Raw genomic sequence first — 25,052 nt, 5'->3', positions numbered from 1 at the left:
AATTCTAGGTTACTGTTGTGCTATATTTATGCTTCAGTTTTGCTATTTACACTATATTTTTTATTTTTTGTAAAGGTAAAAGTACCCTTCCTATTCAAAGAGCAACCCTCTAAAAAAAAACTCCAACAACACACTAAAAAAAAAAAAAACCCAACAAAATTAAGAGTCTTTCTGACTTCTGATCCTCCAGTCAGACAGTGAATCCACTCATTTGTATGTTGTAATAAACTAAATCCAGTTCTATCCAGTTACAAGATTGGTACTATATAAGCACATTGCCCACAGTTGTGTTATGCTTGCAAGGGAGAGAATCTGTGAACACTAAAATTTCCATGGATGAATCAAACATACTGGAAGAACTGATGAAACCCATATACGTGTGTGCTAGTATAATTTTAATAAAAATTCTAATTTCAGCAGGATTAAAATCATTGTACACATAAAATTTCACTTTCAAACTCGAAACCCAGATTAAAATTTTCTTAAAATCTCTCCTCAGAATCGTCAGGATCTGTTTGAAAGCATTATGGGTTTTCTCAAGCCCACAGTGCACTACCACCAACAGTATTTGTAATTCACATAAAGAACTAGCTGCTTTCGGTCTGCTTATAAGCATGCTTAATAGCTATCCTTTAGAGAAGACAGACCTCCAGATTGGAGTCGTATCTATAGTAAGGGTCCTTCTCTTTTCTTACAATGTTTTTTTATATATTCTCTTCTCTGCACACGAGGTTTTATAGTTACAAAGTTTGCAGATACAAAGATGCAATTAGAATCCAGCCTATCCTTTAAAAACTAAATACCTAAAACTTTTGGCAGCCTGTTATGTTACATAGTTTTGCCTCTGTGACCAGGAGTGATGATAAATGTAAAGCACAGTTCCATGAAGTAGTTACAACACAGCTGATTCCATCCAAGCACTCAAGTGATTTACAGCATAATACATGCCGCCAGTTAGGTATTTAAGCTCCTTAAAAATACCTACAAGGGCACTATCAGTTTATTCTGATTCTGTTTCGGTTGCTAGCCTGGTATTATTAAGATTAGATATACCAATAAGGTAGTGTCACTTTAGCCAATTTGTGAGCTCTCTACACATATCATGTTCTGTGTTTAGAAGCTGCCTGGAAGCAGTCACAGCAGCTATACATTTGTAGCTAGGTAATAAGTAAACACATCTACCTGTGGTTCATGTAGAGCAATAGCGTTGAATTGCCAAATACTAGAAGTTTTAATAACGATGTGAAACTTGAACCAGTTTAAAAATTACACAGTGGTAGCTTAGAAATATTAGACCTCCACTCAGCGCTTGTCCTAATTTTAGTGGTTTCCCTATTGTAAAAAGTTCTCTCTTACTTCCATATGATATATCTATCTAACCAGGAGAAAATGGTAAGATGCTGACAAATTCACAAACTCCAAATAAAGATTTTTTTTCCTGTAATTCCAGTTGGACTAGTATCATACGCAATTTTAATGATAGCAGACAAAATATTTTAAGAGAGAAATATATCTTAATTAAAGATTATCTTATGGATGATATTACAGACAATATCTGCAAATATATATATATGACATTTAGTATATTAATTGGATCAATTATACCTTAATTACATGAGAAATAATCATTAGTCCTTGGGCATTATGCTCTAAATTGTAACTACCTATTTATTTCAAAAAGATTACTGTATGAATTGTCATCATGGAAACAATTGTTGACCCCAGCTGATCAGCTCTCCATGGGAAATCCCACAGACCATTTAGCTTTCCTGAAACATCTTTACTTATTCTATGTTAATGAAATTATGATGCTAGAAAAACATCCTAAATCACGTTATGTTTGGGATAAGATTGGCATTTAAAAGAAATTTAAAAAAATTGACCACTTCAAGGACAGACAAGAATAGATGAACCATGTGGTTATGAATTTTGGGAATCTTAAAAGTACTGTGGATTCCAGAAAACACAAACATTTAAAACTATTAATAACTTTTTATAGGGTTTTTTTCCTACATGATCAGTGTATGTGGATGCTATTACCAAGGCCAATTTATCATCCTGACCTTCACTATGACTTTTCTCCTGCTTCTGATAGAGAAACCTGCAGAAGGAGAATGGCCAAGAGGGTTCTGTCACTAAAAATGGATGTGTTCTCTACAGGAAACATACTATTTGAAAAAAATTAAGATGTTCATACTGACTGCTTGTCCTCAACAGTTAATTCCTTAATTTACAACTTGGAAAGTTTCCGTTGAAAGAACACCTAATCTAACATGCTGTGGTTTTTAGTTCTTCTTTATACCAACGGCAGATGTGAAAAAAGCACGCCTGAAGAATTTCTCTCCCTCAGACAAAAGACCCTATTAAGCCTCAGAGGCAGCATTTAGATTTCTACGTATCAAGCAATTGCCTCTGCCACTTGGATAAAAACAACAAATAAAACTTTTTACTTGTTTGCATTAGAAAGAGAGTGTGTAGATGAAAATTGTTCAAGAAACATCATTATCAATATAAAATCCAGTTGCTTAAAAGAATGGGAGTAACCTGTGAGCTTATATGTGTCTTCCAGACATCCTCTTTTTTCTTCTAAAATAATGCTTCCTGATATTCCTCATCCTATGTATTTTTGTATGAAAAATCCACGTACTCCAGAGAAACTGACTAATGAAGAAAATAATGACACTGTAGCAACGATCATATGTCAATTGCCTTCCAAGAACCTAACAGTAACAACTGAAAACAGTAAGAATTCTCAATCCAAGCTTGCTTTTGAATCTGGTCACAAGCGTTATCAAACACTTTCACTGATGATAAGTGAAGGTTGTAACATCACAGCAACTTAATTTTCAGGCTAAAATGTACTGAAAAATTAGCAGTTATTAACAGTTACCCTGTCATGAATGAGATGGTATAACTTCTGCACATTTTCCCTACTTCACAAAATCTAATCAACTGTGTATGAAACAGCTCCCGTAGCTATGAGCTGGACTAACTCCTTGAAATTTCTACCTTGATAAAACCCAATGTTGTAAATGGTATTAGCAGCCTCTTGGGAAAAACCTAACTTAAACCTCATGCTGACTCAATACAGTTTCCATCAGGATAGGGAACAGGGGGGCATAACAATTCTGTAAACCCTGAAATCAGAACCCTTTTTGCTACAGCCAACTTTAACCATGTCAGCAGTAAAAAAACCAGACTCGCTGAACACAGCAAAGCTTTTCCCTCTTTTCCTTCCAGTACACATCTATTTGATAACGTACCATGTCTCAAAACTGAAACTCTGAAGAGGATTTTGGACAATATATCCATTCCTGACATTTTTAACAGATAGGTACAATGCTAAACCAGAGTTTTTAGCTGAGTTCTAAGGCAATCCTAATGCACATAAAAACTTCAAGTTTAAAAGAACACCGTAACAAGAGAGGAGCATCTTTGGGGTTTTGTTTTTGGTTCTAAAAGGGATTGTTAAATGTGAAAACCAATGTAAACGTTCATCTCTTGCTATTGCAGACTAGTGAAACCTGCCAAAATTAGTTCATAAAAAATGGCGAAATTTACAACATTTACGTGCACTCCTGGCTCATAAACCTAAAACATCCAAAATAAAATGACAATTATAAGGGATATGCATTCCTTCTCTAAATACCCCTTGAACATGTCAAGAAGTCTTACCTTATTCTTCCATAGGTCCCTGAATTCCAGTGAGATGCTTAAAAATTAAGGTAAATTTTTCAACTCAGATCAGTATATTATTTCTCATCTTGGATATGAATATGAATATGGCAGCTTGCATTTCCATAGCATCTTGTGTGGGAAGATTTCAGAGCATTTTGTAACTAATAATATAATTATATAACTACAAATAATTTTTAAAATGTTCCAATAAGGTAGAAATTTGAGAAAATTAAGATGTAAGAGAAAATATTTTTATAAGTGCTAACTAATTCCGATTGCTTAACCTGAGCGACTCGGATTATCCTTCCCTAACACAATGAATAACCACAGAATCATTAAATTAAAATTAGCCCCCTTGTACATGTCTCATTAAACACATCAAAAAATGAAAATATGCCAGAATGACACACAAAACTGGAATCCACCTTTGTTAAGGGCTGAATCTTATTGTATAGCAGCCAGTTTAGAAGTATTCTAGATGGCTACTGTGGCCAGAAGAGGTATTCGCTATCTTATTGAAGAACTGGGACTGAGAAAACATAGAGAACAAGATCTGAGGTCACTGATTTTGATTGTTCCTCAAGACACAGTTACACATTTAGCACGTCTACCTAAGCAATCTCTTCATACACAGCCCTGGCCAGTAGTTGCTGCACTTGCATCACCTTTTCCATTGACCTCACACAATACTCTACGCAGTCCTCTAATAAGCAGAGTTCAGAGAACTCATCTGGCTGAAAAATTCACAGAAAGAAAGAAAAAAGGTTATGTTTCAAAAGGATTTGCCGTACAATTTGACCATGCTATAGAGGAAAAGGATGCTAATTGCACTCTAGCCCCACTCTTCAGATTCAACTACAGCCAAAGAATTCATTCTGGTTTTTGTCAGCTCTAATGCTGCCAGACTGTTTCCTTATGCTGCAAGTTGAATAACTAAGGGGAGTTGAAGCAAAATACTCCAATTCTCTTCCATAACATATATATGCAAGAGAGGAGTTCTCTTTATCGAACAAATAAAAGTAGACCCACATCCTAGAACCCCTCTGCACTAGTGAGCAGAGAATATACAGAAGTTTCATGACCTCCTCTATCTGATGTCAAACTAGAGGAAGGTGGTTTACAGTTCCTGAACCCTTACTCATCAACAATCAGGAAAAAAAATCTTTTTGCTTGTTTTCAGGAACAAATGTTTCATTTTTTATTTTTTAATATGTGAAATTAAATTCAACAGCACAGATCCCTGACCTCAGAAATTCGTTAGTTATGAATGGTGAATCAAATTTCAAACAGCAGGAAATACATGAAAATATATTCAGTACCAAATATTTATACAGAGCAATATAGAATGACATTAAAATTGTTTTTAATATTTAACTGGAGAAAAGCTTTAGGTTATTAACATGCATATTCATCTTTCATGCTGCTGGAGCTTCTAGCTTGCTAAGCACCTAACATTACTGCACTGTAGAAAAGAGAAGGACTCGCAAAAATATTTCAGTTCTTCAGTCAGCCATAAAGTACACAAGGCCTTCATTGTTGGAATGAACTAAAGAATCATGTGCTTGTAGTTTCCATAGCAAATGAAAAACTGGAAGTTAAATTCTCAACAGAGTCAGGACTTTCAAAAACACAGCTTGAAAAGGAACATAGCAGTCATGGACTTACCAGATAAAAAGAAAGAAGAGGCTGAGAATGTTACATATCATCCTCACTCCACTGAGTAGCAGCACCTGGCACAATACCAATTCTTTTTCATGTTACAAGAAAGTGTATCACTTTGCAGTCCCTATTAATATTGCAGCTGTATTCATTTGTTGGGTACTAAGGAAGCCAGAAGACCTTTGCCAACCTACTTTCTTTGAGTATTGTGAACTGTTTGCTAATTATACCTGACTGGAAAATTTAAATTGTAGATATACAGGCAAAAAAAAATTAGGCCATTTTGCATCCTGGGATACAAACTAATACCAAAAAATACTGAAGCTTAACTTTTAATGAGTTAATTTCTCCTAAGTCCTCTTCCCTAGTCAATAAGTCAGTCATCATGAAGAATGTGGTATTTTGGTATCCCATCAAGTTCACAATAATGAACATCTGGGAGCTACTGTTTGTCCATTTCCATACATTGAGGGCAGAACTATTTTTTTATATTCAGATAAAAAGCAGCCAGGAGATGCAGGAAAAAAACACTGCTTTTTGACTTAACAGACAAAATGCTAACATAAGTACACTAGCTATTTTGATTGCCTTGTTATCACTCACCACTGATCCTATGGAAGTCTGAAAGAAGCTAATGTTGATGAATTACTTTTAATATCAATACTCCTGTGCATGCTTCACTGAAAAAAAAAAAAAAAAAGTCTTTCACATAGAAATATTTATACTGAAAAATACATTGGAAATAAAAGGCAACACAAAATATAATCCAAATGAAATATTAATGGTAAAATGATGATGATATGTTACGGTCTTATGCATTAATGCTATATCATACTGCTTTACCAGTCAATGCAAGCTCATGCTGCTTAGCAAATCTCAGTATTTTTGTGCCTAATACACAAATTATGGTTACCTCTAATTATGATTCTAAGCCTTCACCTTTTTCATATTGAAATGAAACTGGGAACACAAAACTATGGAAAGTCCCCTTTCTCTAGCGACATTTTCTATTAGCTATGACCCCTGATAATTGCCATCTCTGCTTTGTATACTGCAAGCAGTGGAACGATTCATTATTTGTTCATTCCCAAAGTAGCAATTTGACTGTCTCTAGATCCCTTTTTTCTCACATTAAAATCATTTAAGGTAGTCTGAATTTTAATGTGTGTTCCCAATTCAAAATCCACCAATCCACCTGGTATTGATTATAGGCACACATAAAAAAAAGAGAGATTTTAGTCTTGAAAGAAGCAAAAATCTTGTTTTCTAGATTTTATAGTCCATCCTTTTTCAAAAGAAAGTCCCTCCGAGGAAGTGAATCTATGTTCCAGAACATCCAGAGATGCTCCAGATCATAACCTCAATAACATCTCTTTAAATATTCCTCTCTAATTCTGCCTCTTCTAAGTGGGACAATATATCTTCCTCACAGGGTATTCCTGACTCTATTCCTGAACAAGATCCATTGTTATTCCCTAACTTGATCTTTCAAAATATTAACAGTTTTTTTAGGATGTTGTGTATAGCAGTATGACTAGCATATGCCTACTACCGGACTGTGCAGACCAACTGAAAATGTTTAACTTTGCAGATGACTGCTACAACGCAGCCGCTTTTATGAAGACAAGGCTTATTCACCTGCTGAAGTTGTGCTTTTGAGATGCGAATGACAGGGGGGAACTTGTTGCCACAGGGAATGACAGGAAGCTGCCTACGACCAGTTGAGCGGGAGGAAGAGGAGTGGCTCTCAGCTGATTGACTCCTTGGTAAACCAGCCTCTTTCAGAGGGTCCGAGTGGATGGATAGATAGGCTATAGGGCTCATGGTGCGGAGGATGGGACTTGAAATTCTTGGAGTGGAGAAATGCAGCATATGACATGAGTTGAGCTGTGAGAACAACATGGCGGGGAAGAAAATAAGGTTTAAAAATCAATATTTCAATAATGCTTGTTTATGTCTTGCCTATATGCATTTTCTTAGAAGACCATATTCACAACTCCCTCACAGGCTAAATACTGATAATTTAAGAGGTATCTTAAGTGTAACCTTCACATTTTCCACCAGTTTTTAAAAATCCAGTATCAAAATCGAGCATCTTTTCTCTAGCTGGCTCCTACCTTCAGTCAGTCAGTAACAATCTAGTGCAAATTTAATAAACTAACACAGTCTGTTCCAAGGGCACTGCATACACAAACTAGTTGATTGTTGACTGGTCCTTGCAAATGCTTAGCACATCTGTGCAGCAACACTGTTTCCTGAGATTACTATTTTAGCATATACACCCATTGGAGGCTTTACAAATGTGACTGTACAACTATGGCTATAGCACGTATATGAAGAACCACAGCTGACAGAAGTAATCAATAAGATTAGTACCAAACAGTTTTGATGAAATTTCCCAAATATGAGGTTGAACTAGGAAACACTGTCCTGGAGAATCCATGAACAACTGCTTCATCTTGAACTACATCGCTCAGGCATTTAGGAAAACAAACAGACAAACAAACAAAAACCCCAGGAACTGTAAAGTCAAAGTGTTCCAAACTAATAATTTTGGAGAAAGTACATTTTCAAATTTGTTATTGATGATTCTAATAAACCTATAGCTTTGACATACAACTCTGAAATCAACTGATTCTTTGCAAGACCTTTTCCAGCACTGAATAAATATCTGATGGTGACACATCTAAATACCTGTAAATAAGACTGCTATATACAATTTGCAATTCTTTGTTCCAAGCATATTTAGACAAAATCATGAAAAGCAGAGATATGGAAACTTTTTGCAAGCTTCATGAAGGTGACTTTCTGCTTCCTAGTATTTCCATAGTATTTGCAATTATAACCTGTATTCCTTGGAAACAGGGAGCATCTATCAAGCATTTCAGTTTCCAAGGAAAAGTATTTTCAATTGTGTCAATCCTAAAGCTTCAGCTCCCATAATGCATAGCTGTCTCTCAACTGGGGCGGGGGGGGGAAGTATTTCCAGTGTCTCATAAAAGCAGCAACTGAGGATAGAAGGTACATGAAAATTAAAAGACTTAGAACTTGGAAATAAATGGAAATTTAAGAGCAGGTTCATAATAGTACCTCAATGTACAAAAATGCTAATTTCAACAATATTTCTAAATAATAAAAATAAATAGATTCACACAAACCTCTTCTATAACCATGCATACATATATATATATAGTACTAGGTTGTCAACCAAGTGTGACCAGAGCAAACGGTTGTCTAATTTAAACTGAAGATGAAAATAGAATTAGCTGTTACATATTCAATTACTTCAACCCCATTATTATTTCTTTGCTGAAATATCTGCTTGACAAATTATGTTGCAAAGTTTTGTGCATGCATTGTGTGGAGTTCACTGCAATTCAATACAAACACAGTAAATTAATGAGGCCATGGTTCAACAACACAGCAAGTCCAGCTTTAGGCTCTTTAGTACCAGATCAAGGAAAAGAAAACTAGAGCTGTATGATGCAAAGTGCTGCTCCAGTATAAATTCACCATTAGCCCAGGTCAGTTCAAATTCTTTTGACAGATTAACTGCATACCAGCAGGTATTACAGCAAATCAGGTACCATCTGTCCTCCTGCAGCCAAAATCAACATAAAGCCACTATGAAAGCATAAAGTCAGCATATATACCCTAGCACACTCTGAATAGTTCAACAGAAACGTGACCATGTGCCCACGACTGAGCCAGATCAAACTGGTATTTGCTGGTAGCACCCAGAATCTGTATTGCAACTGGAAAACCATTACTGATAACATGAAAATTAGTTCTCTTACCTGCAGGTTTTTTTCATAATGGATAGCATAATTTACTGTAATTTTGTTATGCCTGAAACTTGCTCATCCCCGAGCCAATAACTTATATATTTCTCTCTCTCATTTTTTTAGTTCAGGTTTCCTTCCTGAACTGCTACAACCTTACATTCTTATTAGATTGTTAATGCTGTGTGAAACAGGTAAGAAATTTTATTATCATCAATTACAAGAAGTCCACATACACAGACAATTTCAGCAAGAACATTTATCTACAAATGGAAGGACTGCAGACCAGCAATTTCTTTCCTTCAAGAGAAAATAAAATTATGGGTCAGTGTATGAACGTTTAGTTTCTTGTATGGAAACATCCTTGCTACTACTTAGTACAATAAAGCCCTGAAAGAAATAAAGAAAGAATAAAGAAGAATCATCAAAGTAAAAATGAAAAATAAAAAAATACATAAAACAGGAAAACTATTTTATTCATTCACCTTTGAAGTAATTGCTTGCATATTTAACAAACCTATCAGAATAAGCTCAAAGAACATAATTCATTATACTTCCTCCTAAGTGATAGTGAAGCAAGTCACTAGAAATCCATATAGGAGGTATATTCATAAGCACAACAACCATGAATACTGACATGTCCTTGAGTTTCAAGCCATTTGAAATGAGTAAATTATTTCAGAAATTATATTAAGCTATTATACTACTATAATTTCAACACCTATTCTTAACCCCTTTTAGTAACACTGAAGTGATTTCATTTATGGTCCTAAACTTACATTCTTGGATCCAAGCTTGCTCTTAGTAACTGGTGCAACATAATTAAATCAGCAGAAAAGTAAAATATGACCTTTTGCCCATTATTTGTATTGTCAAGAAAGCACTACCTAGATAAAATTACTAAAGACAAGAACATCTGATCCACAAACAAGGATCACACTCAAAGAACAGTTTCAGGTGGGTAAATGCTTTGAGGAAAAAGGAGAAGGACTCCTCTAAACAGCCCGCTAAGGTCACCAGAACTCTGGAATAGAGAGAACTACTGTATGAAGAGGCATATATATACATTATCTCCTTATGAAGTGACTAGGGCACTCACCTATAAGAACGGCTAGGTTCCCACCTCGAGGAATATTTAAGTGTCTTTTATGAAGTGGAATACCATCAACAAAGGACAGAAAGAACAACTCACCCCCAAATATCCTCCTGGGCTTTGTTTGGCTTTCAAGGACTAATGAAATAGATGGAAGACTACCTCAAATAACCCTCATAGTTGGAAGAGACACATTGCATAGACACACTCTGCTCCCAGTTTCTAAATCAGCCAAATAACTTCTATTTTCTTTATTCCCAGTTCAGTTTATATTTCCAATTCCACATGATTCACCTTCAAAACAGCAAGTTCCTTCCTGCCATTTATCTTTCCCTCACAGCACTACTTGCCCTTCCAGGACAACAGAAACCATACTCATTTCCCCCATTTTTGAGGTCATGACAAATATCGCTTACCGGCTTGCAAAGCCAAACTAAAACATAATCTCACCCCAGTGTCTACTTCAACCAGTATTTCTTCCAATACATCTTATAATTAATTGACCTTGTTTATAACTATTTCTGCTCCCATGCTCAGAAGCTTCTTCCTTTCCAGATAAAAATATTGTCCATTATTTGCACTGTAGTACATTATATTTACATCACCACTACTTTCAGTTTTAAGTAAAATAGCTATTTCCCCAAAAGGAGCCAAGGTTGTATGAAGTGGGGTAGTGCATTTGCATGCAAAATCGCAAGCCATTTTTTAATGGCTTTCGAAATAAAAACACCTGATAATTAGTATTTTGTACAGAATTAAGCGTTGCTCTTGTCTGTTTTACTAAAACTAATGTTAAAATACAAAAAATGAGCAGCTGAAAACAAGTGAGCAATTTAAATTAATTTTTCACCTTTACAAGTTTCTAACCCATCAAAAACTTTCATGCAACTAATATTTCAACTTAAATCTCAAAAATCTTCTGTTGTTTAACACAGTTCAGTATTTTCAGTCATGCAAAAAGAATCTTCTATAAACGACATAATTCAGAAAGTATGATACCTAAATATAATCTTGTATGAAAGACACGATTTTGCATTTTCCATGAGAACCTAGGTGTATTTGAAATTTTACTGTACAGTTACAGTTAATTACATTGAGTAGTTCATTTTCACCATAAAGGATATTCCACACCTTATAATAAATGAGTGGTTGGTGACAAGTTTCTTTTTCTAATGAGCTGGCTGTAACTTTCTCAAAAAGTGGTGATAAGTGAGGGAGAAGTACAGCCAGGTTTCTTGGCTCAAAGGAGCTCGAAAGAATTGCCCTTTATATCATAGGTGACACAGTATCTACTGAGAAAAGGGGAGAAATAAAACCAGGAGCTAATTCCCAATCACTTAACCATTAATCTCACTTCTTCCTTAGGTAAAGCCAAAGAAGTCTTTGTTCAGAATCAGTGACAGAGGAGAAAAAAAAGGAAACGTTCAAAAACTGTGCAAATGAGAATTCTTTAGAAAAGATGGAGAAACACAAAAAGAAGAGGATGCAATGGAAGCAAAGCAATCTGTCTTAGTGAAGAGAAAATTCTGGGAGCAAAGCAGTAGTTGCAAAATTATCTTGGATGTGAGAAGTAGCAACAATTTATAAAAGCCAACAAGTTGTTTGCATAAGAACCATTAGAAATTTCAGAAGAAACAGGAAGAAACAAAGGGAGTTCCAAAAGAAAACACTACATCAGTGATGGTGAGAGCAAGTAACTCTTTCTTTAATTTCAGCCATTTAGGCTTTTCCTGAAACACATGAGACATTGTAGCACAGTATCTTACATATTCATTGTAATTTTATGTTTATGTACTGCAAATATAATAAATATATATTTGCATGTGTATATCTCACTGATTAGGAATCACTGCATAAGGAGCTTCTTCATATACATATAAAAATATATATATAATTATTTTGGTTTTTTTATTGAGGCCAGTTCTGTGGATCATACCTGCAGAACTAATAGCCACTTCCATGGGAGAATGTAAACACTCATGTAACAGAATATGGAAGATTATTCTTCAAGAATCAAGTTCCATATCTGACAAAACTAGGAATTTCTGCTACACTGCTGTATTTTACTCACTGCCTTTTCCCTTACTGTCTCGTCACATAGTTCTGAATAAAGAGAGGTTCAATAAAACAGTGACCGTTTCTCTTACCGGAGTGAGTGCTCCTTCTGCTTGAGCTTCCATAGGACTTGTAGGGGTGGCTGCAAGAAGCTGTCCAGCAGCTCCGGACAGAAGTTCCAATTTATCTGTAAGCTGTTCGGAAGCAGCAGGATGGCACTCCATGGCTAGAACAATCTCCACCCCTGAGGTTTGATTCTTGGCATGCACACTGTTTCCTGCCCAACCACCCGGCCTGAGCTGCTCTTCTGGAGGGGACTCCTCTAGAACTTGTAGTACCTCTGGCTCTTCATCTGAGGGACTTCCAGTCGTTTTGTGCCCTAAAGCCTCATTTGTCCTGAAGTCCTGCAAGTCCCGTTCCTTATCTATTATCACCCATTCCTTAGAATCAACCTCCTGCCTGCAGGAGCTTAAGTTGACAGCTACAAATCCATTGCTAATAACACCATCAACGTGTTCTGGAGAACTAGCTGACACAGGCTTTGAAGCATCTGGAAGATACTCTTCATCATAGTGCCAAACATGGTCCATGCGGGCAGTCACAGGAGCAGGAATGGGTGTTTTCTGAGAAAGAGTAGGAACAGCAGCAACAGGAGTCTCTGCCGCAGCATTCAAGTCTTTCTGCATCTTCTCCAAACTTAAAAAAAGAAGTTAATATCTGATTTAGTTAAGAATTAATTAAATAATGTAAGCTACATTTGAGTTTTTTCAGTAGAGGAAAACTAGGTTTCTATAAAAAAATCTGTTGTTATATTCTAGAACAATCTACAATGGTTGAAAGATCCACAATTTGAGACAAATAACTCATCAAGTAAAAATGGGCGGATGGTCTTAGAAATTTGCACATATTGTAAGTGTAATTATAACATATCATATTGTACTGTAAATGTAATTACCAGAAGGGAGAATAATGAGTGGATACCAACTCAGTGGTGAGGCTGCCACCAGATGTCCACTGTACTTAATTTACGCTACAAAGCAGAGACTCAAAGCAGAACAGAAGAAACAGATGTCTCCAGCAGCAGTAGTAGATGCTTTCAAGAAGAATGTTATTGATTGTTTTGATTGATTCCTTATTTATGCTTTGCATAACTTGCTTCATCAAACAAATTCAAATTCCTAACCCCCCTATGACATATTTAGAAGGATTTTGCCACTGTCAGCATCTCAGCTGCCTTATACTGTCCCCACACAGTCCCTGCCTTTCAGTCAGATTTCACTGTATTCTCCCCCCCTTATTCTTTCTACACATAGGCAAATTGATTGAATCTGTTCTCATACATCTGTCTCTTCTCTACCTTCAAATTCCATTTTAAGACCTCTGCCTTCTATCAAGATTTTTTTTTTATGTTGGTGCAACAACTTTGGGCATAACTGAACCTGCTGCATGTACATAGGTTTCTAACTTTACTTCATAACTTCCCTTCTTGTAAACCGTCCTTCTCATGTCATATAATCTAACCCCATGTTACCGCTATTGAGCACCTGATGTCATCATTCTTATTTAGGATGAGTTGTACTGACTGTCGAGAGTACCCCACTGAAGAAAAACATCGGGGTTATGCCACTAGGTCTTGAAATTAAAAATTCTCAGGTGTGGAAGTCCGACTTTAACTGTATATTAGTGCTAATATTTTTTTTAAAAAGCTGCCAAGTGGTGAAATCCATTAATTGAGCAATATTAGGAACATAGTAAATACTTTACTGTAGCTTGCATAAGCATAACTCAGCAGCTCCATTCCTGGTTTTCTCATCACAGAGGAAAGATGATAGTATCTTAACTACACATCCTGAAAAGATCTAAGCATAAGAATAAAATAATTTCTTTACCAGGTCTCAAGAAATTTATCAGTGTCTGGCTTTGACTCCAATGTCAGACGCTTCTCCAGTTCAAAGCTGTGAATTGAACGTAACTTTCGCACCAGTGGGACATCTCTGTCTAGCTGGGTGGTCTCTGAGCGAACACGAATTGGAGAACCGAGACTCGGTGCATTCAGCATTCCATTCACTGGCCCATGGCTGTTTTCTTCCTCTGTGGCAGCCTGTGCAAAAGGTAAAGTAAAAATGTAACTCACTAGGAGCAGCAAAACAGAGGAAGACAAGGTACTACATGGTGAATACCATCCAGGTTTTTAGCCTGTGATAAGCCAATTTGTATTTGGAATGGTCCTTAAGTTCATGCCATCGTTAAGGTAGTTCAGATATGCTTTTCAGCACATACCTACAACAGATAAAATATTAGTAATATACTAGGTCTGGGTAGGTCTGAGAACAGGAGTCTAAAAAACCCAGTAATACACTTAAATTTACTTTGATATTTCACACCCATCTCTGAAATTTTCTTCATTAATAGTCTGAAACCTGGCACTTGGTAACATCTTCAGTCTGCTTTACAGTCAAGTGCTCTTATTAAAGAGGTTAGCTTCCAAGCCGTCTTTATGATTCTCTGGAACATATAACAGTTACACATTAAATCTACTAGGTATTTCTGTGATTTAGAACTATGTTTTAGTCCAACCACATTCCATCTTGTATACTAACTGGACATGATTTAGAGCTGGGAAATCATGATTATCCTTAGTTTCAACAGGTATAACTAATAGAAATTGCCTTTGTTTAAATCAGAACAATCTCCTTTCTCCCTCTTTGGTAAAAAACCAAAGAAGTAAGCACATTTGAAAATAGGCACCATGCCTTAGTCTTTCCCACAACACGTTTTTTTTTCTAGTAAACAAGAGGTAGCAACCTCAAAACTAGACAGCTCTCCTAGCTAAAGAACATTTCAGTACTAATCCCTCTTCATGTTCAAAACATTTTTATATCAAGAAACAGGGCTACATTTGTCCGAGTATGAAATATTGTGACTGTAAGCAAGAAAGATGGGAACGACTTCTCAGAGACCACTTTTCAAAATTAAGCAGTATTCCCTTCTAAAGACTAGCCCATGAACCTCTTCAGATCAGTACAAAACTATCACATCTTATGGAGACAAAAACACCAAGTGAATTAAATGGATACTGCCAATCACACTGCCAATCTGTCAACTGAAGAATAACATAAAACTGGGTTTTGTATATTCAGTGTCTAACTTCTACACATGCAAGATGCAGGAAATTTGCTTTGGTTTCAATCAGTGAGCAAGAATCAAAGTCACGTCTGAAGAACATGAGTATGAATAAACCACAAAGAATCTCAAATTATCAGCTATCTACTATTCCTCATAAAGACCTGATAAAATGACACAAGGCCCAAAAGCTTGTCTGCTTGTTCCGGTATATAAATTGCTCTAATAAAATGTGTTAGCTCTACCATGAATCCTGTTTTCTTAGACCATTCTGGCTAGTCAATATTAGTAAGACTGCATTATTAATTATATCTTATGTGCACTGTGAGGACAGGAAACTGTTCAAAGATGGTCTTCACAATGCAGATTTGTAAGTACCTTACAGATGCCTAGTTTTATTTTGTTTCTGTTTGCATCCATTTCTTCCCAAACATCTTTTTCCTGAGGACGCTGATGCCCAGGGGATCCAGGTAGTTTCTCTGGTGAGACACCAGCTGGAATACCATTCTCTCCATCACTGAGCTGTTCGTCAGGAAACACTTCATCTGTGTTTTCTCGCAGCAAATCTCCTGGGATAGGAGTGGCATTGGCAATTCTACAAAAGTAGTTTAAAAAAAAAAATTGGAAAGGTAAAAATTTCGAGACTTTATGTTTCTTGAAATTATTTTCTACTCTAAATTTTTATCTACTCTATTGAAAGAAACAAACAAAAATTTACAAGCAAAAGCATGCTTCTGTAGGAAACTAAATCTTGTAAATTATTTAATATAAAAAATCCTACTTCTTGGCTTTCACAAGTTATGTTTCTTTAATTTAGGCACAGAACAAAAGGTGTAAATCAAAAAACAATTACTTAAAACCTGGTTTTTTGAATGTTTTCAAAGGAACTCTGAGAAAATTTGTTAGAGATCATGTGCAGGCTCAACTTCACTTCTGACTCTTCTACACATATTTTTCTATTCAAAAAAATTAATGGCATCTTTCATAATATAGTTTCCTTTTCCCCAACATCTGGTAGAATAACAAAACATACTGCATGAAGAAGAGAGATCACTCAGCAAACTATATGCAGTTCTAATCACTATTCTTATCGAAGTGCTATTTTGGTCCCATTACTGAGAATCAAAACATAAGCATAACGCTAACAAGACTTTACATTTTAATTAAAGTTCTGTAGTTCCATTGACTTGGGGCTAAATAGGGCTATGGCTTAGCTCAGTATCTGAAACTGAAGTAATGCTATTCCTAAAAAGTGAAAGATCAGAAGGTCAGTTAAAAGTCATTCCTTTACAGTCACCAAAATTGTTAACTGCAGCCAAGACTATCATTAACTCCAGTGTGATAATGGGACTGAATCATATGCAAAATCCCTGTCAACTTCAGTATGTTCAATAGTACACACGATACACCTGTGTAATATTAACACCAGTTAATGTCTTGACTGACATTTATTTTAACCCTTTTTTTTTTAATTACCTTGAAATACTGGGAATTTAATACATTCTATATGAAATTCTGGCATTTTTCAGCCTCACTACACTGTCAAAACCCCCAAGGCACAAACTTTGTGACTCTTAGATAAAAAGTTGATCTACCTAAGGCCTAGGACAGGCACAAAGTCTTCCTCCTCACCCATAAACACCTCTTAAATTCTCTCCATACTCCTGAGATGAGTATGGGTATTATTAAACATCACATCTTGTCCAAGTTAATTACAGAAGGTCCCAATGATCACATTAAAAATTATTTTAAACATGACCAAAATCTATTTCCAAATTTCCTATAAAGATCCATTCATTTTTCAATGTTATAAGGAAATTGCAACTAGTAGTTTATTCCAAGCTTACAGAAAACAATGGGTTTAATTCCAGGCAGTTAAACTCAGGACACATCATTTAGTTTCACAAAATATGATTTAGCAAAGGATGGACTAGCAAATTTACATGCTGAGCTACTATTTTTTATTGCTGTAAATTTAGGACTGCAGTGCTGATCTTTCAGGATAGTAAAAACAGGAACCCTAAAAAGGAAAATACTTCAAATGCTCCCAAACCTCCATTCCTCTATTTATTCAACATCCTGCAGAAAAAACCCTAAATTATGCAGATAATTCCCCTTTGGTACTCTGCAGCTGTTTCTTTAAGTGACCACAATATGCATACATACCCAATTGCAGCCGGAGTAAGACGAGTATGTAACTGAGGTGTGGTTGAAGTTGTTGTTGTTGTCAGAGAGCCATCAGTTCCACTCTTCTCCCAGTCAAAAGGGTCACTTTCAATAACCCCAAATGTTTTCATGCTGTTGTCAAACACAGACATGAGAAGCTAAAAATGAAGAAAAGAAGTTAATAAGCTTCATTTTTGTCTAAGAGACCAAGCAATTAAGAAATAGCCTCCTGTAATATTTTAACATGTCTCTTCTTTAAGATTTTGACTGACAACAATTCTCAAAAAAAAGGACACCATGTTTTTTATTAACCAGGTCTCACTTTCCAAGGTTTCAAAGTCAAGATATGCAAAATTCTGTTTTATTTAAAAAACAAACCAAAACCAAACGCATCTGTGTTTTTATAAGTAAAGAGAGGCAAAGATACACCATAGGCTTCTATAAAAAGACAGAAAGACACGCACGCACGCACACAGAGGCATGACTACATTCCTGCAGAATAGAATCCAACGGCTCTCCAGCAGAGGAAGATAAGAGTACGTTAGGTAATGCCATTAGAAAACAAGGAAATGAATGAGGGGTATATAGGGAAGGCTACTGCTTTGCTAATTCATACATTTCTGTCATTTAGAACCATGTATCATTTACTTTATCTAATGCTGACATTCATCCCACAGAAATGTCACAATGGAAGCTTTCCACCTTCTTTTTATGCTACAAAAAATCATCTAGAACAAATTGTGTCCATGACAGAAAGAAATTGCATCTACTTTCTTCTCCCTGTGAAAAAACTTCGTCTCATTCTAGTCACTGGTGGGAAGGCTGTGTCCATATCACATCATCTCTTACTCTAACATTTCTAAAATTTTTTTTTTTCCCCCAAAACCTAAACCCTAGTTTTCATTCTTTCTTCCTATCTAGGATGCAGAAAATTTTTCTCTGGCCTCCTTTAAAAACACATAACCTTTGGCAACTTAAAATGGATGGGAAGTTTGGATCTTTTTTCTTGTATAAAGTGGTCGTATCCATTTTATCCTTACTCTCAAGAACCTTCAGTGTGCCATATATCCCAGTCAGTTCTGGAACGCTACTGAACTGCACAAAGCCATAGTTCATTCTCTGTCCCATATGTACTCTCCCTTATTCTCCTCTTCCTGTAAACCATAAGCAGTCCCTCTGAAGTAATTTTTAAGGTCATTCTCCTTTAAATCTTTTCTACAATTTCTGCTATAATGCAAATACAAATTCAAATGCTTAATGATGTCAGGAGGGTGAGGCAATGTGTGCATAAATACCTGAATAAAATAAACATATCTGACATTGCCAAATCAAATGTGGATTCTGGGCCTATGTCATGAACTTTTTAGACTGTAAACTCTTCAAAGCAGGGTTCTTGACCATATACATTCTTGTTCAGTGCCTAACCATAAATAGAATGATATGTACTGAAGGTATGAACAGCACTGCTACAACAAATACTAGTTAAGAAGGACCAGAGCTTAAATGACCATGGAAAATAAAGCACTCTCACCACTCTAAATAAAACCACCCTGCTCTGGTCTAAAGCACACGAGCAAGACCAAGTCAGAAGGCGTGTTCCAGGACCAACCAGAGGACTGTAAATTACTGGGCTGTCTCTATCATGGAGAAACTCTGTCCTGGTATCACGTTAAACCCTGAGTGCACGTGTTGTGTTAGATACAAGTTGACCACAGAAGAAGGTTTTGCAAAAATATGCCTGTGTATATATTTTATCATCAAGGATATATAACACATATAAAATATATTTACCAGTCTACAATCAAGGGTTTTCTATGCAACATCAAAATTTCTAAAAATCAGTAATTTTTACCATAGAAGAAAAAAATAAATCTGATTCATCTTTATAACTAGGCACACAAACCACTCAAAACTTTCTTAATCATCTTCCTCGCTTAATTGCAAACTATAGGATAAGTTCAATGGAAATTTGTAATAGAAAAGGAAAAAAATCAAGGTATTTGTTTTTCAGGAACGCTGAACATTTTCTGTATGCAATAAGATATTTTTTCATTCAAATTTTTGCACAAAAATTGATTTTATTTATTGTTTTTTTACCAAGTAAAAAAAAAAGCTTACTTGCTTACCAAGTAAAGCACAGGAATCATTCTGATCAAAGTTACAATTCCAGAATTAGTCAGAATTATTTATTTATTCAGTTGAACCAATTCAGCTTGCACACTAGCAGAAAACCATTCCTTCTGGTTTTGCTGAGTTAGTGAGTTAACAAATGCACAGAGGCAGACAGGTAATGCAAGTGGGAAGCTGACAGGAATGTATGTTTCTGGGAGCCAGAGGGAAGGCACACAGCAACAACCTGTCATGGTGTGATGTTAGATCAGTTCAACTTCTCCCACAGTTTGTGAGACTGAACAAACTCTTAGTCTCTGCCTCCCTGCTTTTCCTGAGCATTCCTCTGCTGCTTTCCACATACTGGTATAGGACAAAGTTCTGTCTTTGAGTTTTATTTATTGTTAAATCATGGGTCAACACTGAGTGAATAAGATACATATTCTACAGCATATCCTCTTGGCACCTATCACCTTATCACAGAGCTGAGGCTGTCCATTTCAGCAGGCAATACTCTCTTAAACAAAGAAAAATGACTAGTTTTCAAAAAATGGTGATCTCTGTAGGCAATACTTCAGTCTTAAAACCCACCACGGCTGCAAGTTGTGCTCTAGCTGTATATATTGTAGGTGCTGAGCTCCAGATTTTGGAAAACTGCCAGAATGACTATCACTGAGAAAACAATATGATCGATTTAACTTAAGGGGCTCCCACAAGAGGCTATGATAGTAGGATAGCACCTGATCCTAACAGAATACCGACTGCAAAGCAACTGTCAATTGTTTTTAGAAACTGAACTGCCTTATTCTTCCCAAATGGAAAAAAATGACGTCTTTGAACCACAAAGTTTCTGTGGCACTAGGTGGTCATTAAAATAACTTTGTGGTGGCACGATCCATAATCACTACCAAGACTACACAACGAAATCAAAGGAAATTGAAGATGAAACAGCATAAAATTCTGCTATTGAAAAATAAGAAAGACAAAATAGTAAAAATGTTTACCTGGTAATCAGGCTTTGTAAAGTAATCTAAATTGGAAATGTGATCCAGAAAGATGTTGAATTCTTGAGGAAGATGTTTCAACATAAGTCTGTGCTCGTACCTTTCTTTAATGGAGCCCACTTGCTCCTAGGAGTAAACAACACAACAAACATTCGCACACCTTCATTCTCTGCTACAATATATTCAACTTGTATCTTACAGCCATTCAATACACTACTGGCCAGAAAGACAGGTAAGTACATTACTCTGAATAGTACTGAGAAAGGCCATTCTACGTCAGATCACAAGGTAAGAGATTCTGCCATTGCTCTCAGTACACATGCAAACTAATGTACAAACTTCAAATTCAGTATGAAAAGCTATTTAATTTTCTGCTGTGTTTGAATGCAGCTGGATATCAAGGACTGTCATTAGACACTCCAACCCTTCTAAAAAGCATGTTTTAAAGATTTAAATATCCTGTTGCATTACCTGAAGTTCAGTCACTTTTTGGTGTATATTTGGTCATCACAGTACATTGCGTAAGATTGGTAAATCCTGCGTAGTGTAAGATGAGTAAATCAAAACCAAAAAAGAGATGCTACCTCTATACCACATTGTCATCTACCAATGCATAAACCACATCAGAGAGTAATCTTGGTTCAATCTAATTTCAAAAGAAGTTGAAAGAAGTAATAATAGGCTAAATAGACGGTGTTTCTTTGCATACCTCACCTATGATATATGACTAAAGGCACTAGATTCACTTTTGTTCACCAGCAAATAAGAAATGCCCTTTTCACAAATAATCAAAATAGATAAGAAATTTTAAATGTGTGTTAGGTGAAATCAAAAAGTACTCAAGTGAAAACAGGAAATTGAGTGGCATATATACACTTACTTTTGCCTTTTAAAACATTTGCAAACTAGAAGCACAATCCACTTCCTGCCTAGAACGGTCCATAAAACTTGACTGCTTTTTGTACCATGACACTAGCAATGAGAACACTAAAAAACACTGGAAAATGTAATGTTAAAATTAATGAACTAGTGATTCTTGGTGGAATCTTTATCACAGCATTCGCTTGCAATCCAGAAGTAAATCTCCCTTGTGCTCTTTGGTTTCATTTCTAGGTTTACCTTATCTTTTATTTTTCTCCAAGGCAGCTGCCCAACCACAAATTCCACCAACATGTAGAACAGGGACCACAGGTCATCATGCCGACCCATTTCCTGTGAAAAAGAAATATTATTCTAATGCATCTTACAAATACCTATAAGGCAAAAGGGAAGATAGATTCTTTACTGCTTTGGAGACTTAAATTATTATATATAAAAATTAATATAATCAACACTGCAAAACAGGTTTCTATAATTAAATCCAGCAACTATTTTAAGTAGAAATGTACAAGTAAATTTCCATAGAAGATACAGAGAAAGTTGAAGTGTATTAAAATAACATTGTAAATCTCTATACTGGAAGAGCTGTTTATTCAGATTTCTTTAGTGTATGATGTTAAGACAACATACTGGACATTATGTATTTTACAAAACTCAGTAACTTCACCTTTTTAATTTATTAACTTACAATACAACTGAACACCAAAGGTAACTATTCAAACTACTATTATTTCTACAAGAACTTTTTTACCCTCGACTACTGTAAAGTATATTATCCTTTCCCAAAATTTATAAGTATTAATTTCTCAATAACAAATACACACATAACAATACAAAAAAGGAAATCAATAGCGACTGCATTACTGACTGCTTTCAGCTACATGAGATGGATATGATACAGATTGAGATACTCACTCTGTTTCTATGAGCATTGATTGATGCATATCGTACTGTTCCTCGAAAACCAGCGACAGCTCGTGGCTGTCAAAGAATAGAAAAATAAGAAGATTCTCATTGTCAGAAACAAACCCTCTGACTACTTAACTTGGCATCTACAAAGTGAGTAGGGAGCCACAACAAATATCATTTGAGACTTTTTGTTTTATTTCAATTTACTGTGTTTCTACAAGTTCTCAGCAGAAATCCAAGTAGGCACCACAAAGTGACATATGTCATAGTTTTTTAAAGCATCTATTAGTTAGTTTTTGTTCTCCACAGGCATTAAGTCCTGTTAACCTCATCCCTCAAAAAAGCTATATCGCAGAACTATTCCTCTTTTTTCTCCAATAATGAAAGTATTTCTTGGTTTTAACTATTAGAAGTTTGAGTTTTTAAATTCTGGCAGGATCTAAACCATAATGATTTCTTCCACTTCGCTAAAATACACCAATACTATGTGGTATGAACAGACAACCACGCATTTATTGAAATGTGCTAGCAACATTTTCACGAATTATTTTCTGAACTAGCAAACCAACCAATTTTTTGAGAAATTCCAAAAGCTGGGAAAGCCACAGGTGGCTGAGCAATAAATAGGAAGGGCTGCACTACAGGCACCAATTAAAAATACTTCTTTCTTCTGTAGTTTCTGAATACCAGCATTTCTTCCCTGACACTCTAGATATTGTATGATCATAAGTCAGTTGGTGTTTTATAATCACAGAATAAATTTTCCTATCCTTCTTTCCTTCAAATAAAACGTTACCCAAAAAATTATATAATTGCTAATAGTTATAATTACTACATATTTACAATTTAAAAAAAGAAAAAAATCAAACTATGGTGTTACTACTTTGCCTAAGACAGATATCCAATCCATGCTACCCTCGTAATTAATCATTAATACAGAGAGAACTGCCAGAACTGCTAAATTTGCTTTCTTTTACAGTCTTGTCTTGCCAATCAATAATTCTTTTTGTTTCCTCTAACAGTGAATGTGAGAAACTTGAATTATCTTCCACACCTCTGACTTGTACTTAAAGGGGTATTGGTGATCTGTCTGCCTGCCCCAGACTCATCACAATTCTTAAGAGATTTTAAAAAATTTTGCACAATACATTGAAAAGTCTGGTTTGATATACACAGACAAAAATAACCACAATACAAAATTACTACCCTATTAAGATAAAACACTTCAGTCTCCCCACCTATACATATATATATATAGGTTTAATTTCTTTTTAGCCACCAGGAGACGCTACATTGTGAGCTATCATTTAAGTACGTCAGGAGCTACCATTACTGTCAGTAATCCTATCAATTAAATCCAGCAGGATTATGCAGCAATGTCTTTAAAAAGGATTCAACAGCCCATATAATCAATGTCTGCTAGAGTGGTACGATGAGAGCTGAACCAGTATTAGTTAAGGTGGAGAATATTTTCCAGGATGTTCTTAACATGAACAGGTTCTCAGACAATATTCCATAAAACTTGGGGTTTGCATGTTATCATAAAAGTTTAAATAGTGCTTGGAACACATTTTGTGTTCTAGCAGGACAGAAAATTGAGTTTCTACCTTAAATCTTGTAAGTATATCATATTCCATACTGAACATTACCCTCAAAATGAAGCATAACACTGTATTTGCAGAAATTTCACAGTACCATGCAATTACAAAAAGAATATCTCAAAATGCTTTGGAACTGCTAAATTTCAGGAGAAACTTATGTACTTTTTCTGAAAATTTTAGTCTCCTTAATAGTTCTGAAGATTGGCAGACCATCCAAGTAAGAATAATATAGCATCACTGCCCAGACAATAAAAATACAGGTAAATTTCAAAAAAGATGCGGTTTGATGAACAGCACTTCTTCAGAAGGGCACTGAGAGCTTAACTTTAAAACACCCAGAAATATAAATTCAGTAAATCCCAAGAGCATGAAGTTTCAGAAGATGAAACCAAATGCTTACTGTCTTCAGCCTCTGGTCTGAATGTTAAAAAGGAAGGACTATATTCAGTTTTACAAAGTTAAATATTTCCATTCTTCTGAGAATAATGAAAAATATGAAAACTAAGATGAAATGAGACTTTCATTCCTAGGGTAACAACTTCAGTTTCTACTTGATAACTAACACAAAAACATGGCAGTTGCTTGACAAGGAAATAAAAAAAAAAAGAGTAAGAAATGGCATATGGAATGTAAATTATCCCATCCAGTTTATAAAAACTAACAATCTGACCTATTCCAGTTCTGCCCTGGGAAAGAAAGTCCATATGAGGAATTTCATTGTGTACCAGCTCAATTGCTTTTGAATGTTAAAGTCACTGCCATCCTTAGACATCCATATGAAATTTTTTGCCTTAGAATGACTTCAGTTATCTGAGAATCGCCTGGCTGGGAGGGGGTAGGGAGGAAGGGGGTGGTGGGGAAAGCATGAATATTGTTTCTATATATTAGCATATCATGAAATGAATTCTGAATTCTTTACCCCAGCAAGGATATCTAAATCCTTTTACAATCTCTTGTCTTAAAGTGTATTTTGTATAAATCTTACTTAAGAGAG

The 25,052-nt window shown here is 35.6% G+C and overlaps 1 protein-coding gene across 1 annotated transcript in view; it reads right to left on the bottom strand.

Moving 5' to 3' along the window:
* Positions 1 to 25,052, bottom strand: part of TTBK2 (tau tubulin kinase 2) — a 65,049-nt gene that overhangs the window by 10,713 nt on the left and 29,284 nt on the right. Inside the window, exons 6-12 of the mRNA XM_010580033.1 lie at positions 22,464 to 22,529; positions 21,789 to 21,881; positions 20,670 to 20,795; positions 17,557 to 17,714; positions 15,769 to 15,985; positions 14,157 to 14,368; positions 12,360 to 12,963 (exon numbers count right to left, since the gene is read on the bottom strand). Coding sequence (XP_010578335.1) covers positions 12,360 to 12,963; positions 14,157 to 14,368; positions 15,769 to 15,985; positions 17,557 to 17,714; positions 20,670 to 20,795; positions 21,789 to 21,881; positions 22,464 to 22,529 — 1,476 coding nt within the window. The remainder of the gene's footprint in view (positions 1 to 12,359; positions 12,964 to 14,156; positions 14,369 to 15,768; positions 15,986 to 17,556; positions 17,715 to 20,669; positions 20,796 to 21,788; positions 21,882 to 22,463; positions 22,530 to 25,052) is intronic.

The sequence above is a fragment of the Haliaeetus leucocephalus genome, unplaced genomic scaffold (genome assembly GCF_000737465.1).
Source record: "Haliaeetus leucocephalus isolate CR32 unplaced genomic scaffold, Haliaeetus_leucocephalus-4.0 Scaffold696, whole genome shotgun sequence".
Lineage (NCBI taxonomy): Eukaryota > Metazoa > Chordata > Aves > Accipitriformes > Accipitridae > Haliaeetus > Haliaeetus leucocephalus.
Note: the sequence above shows the minus strand (reverse complement) of the source record. Positions and strands in the feature narration are given on the sequence as shown.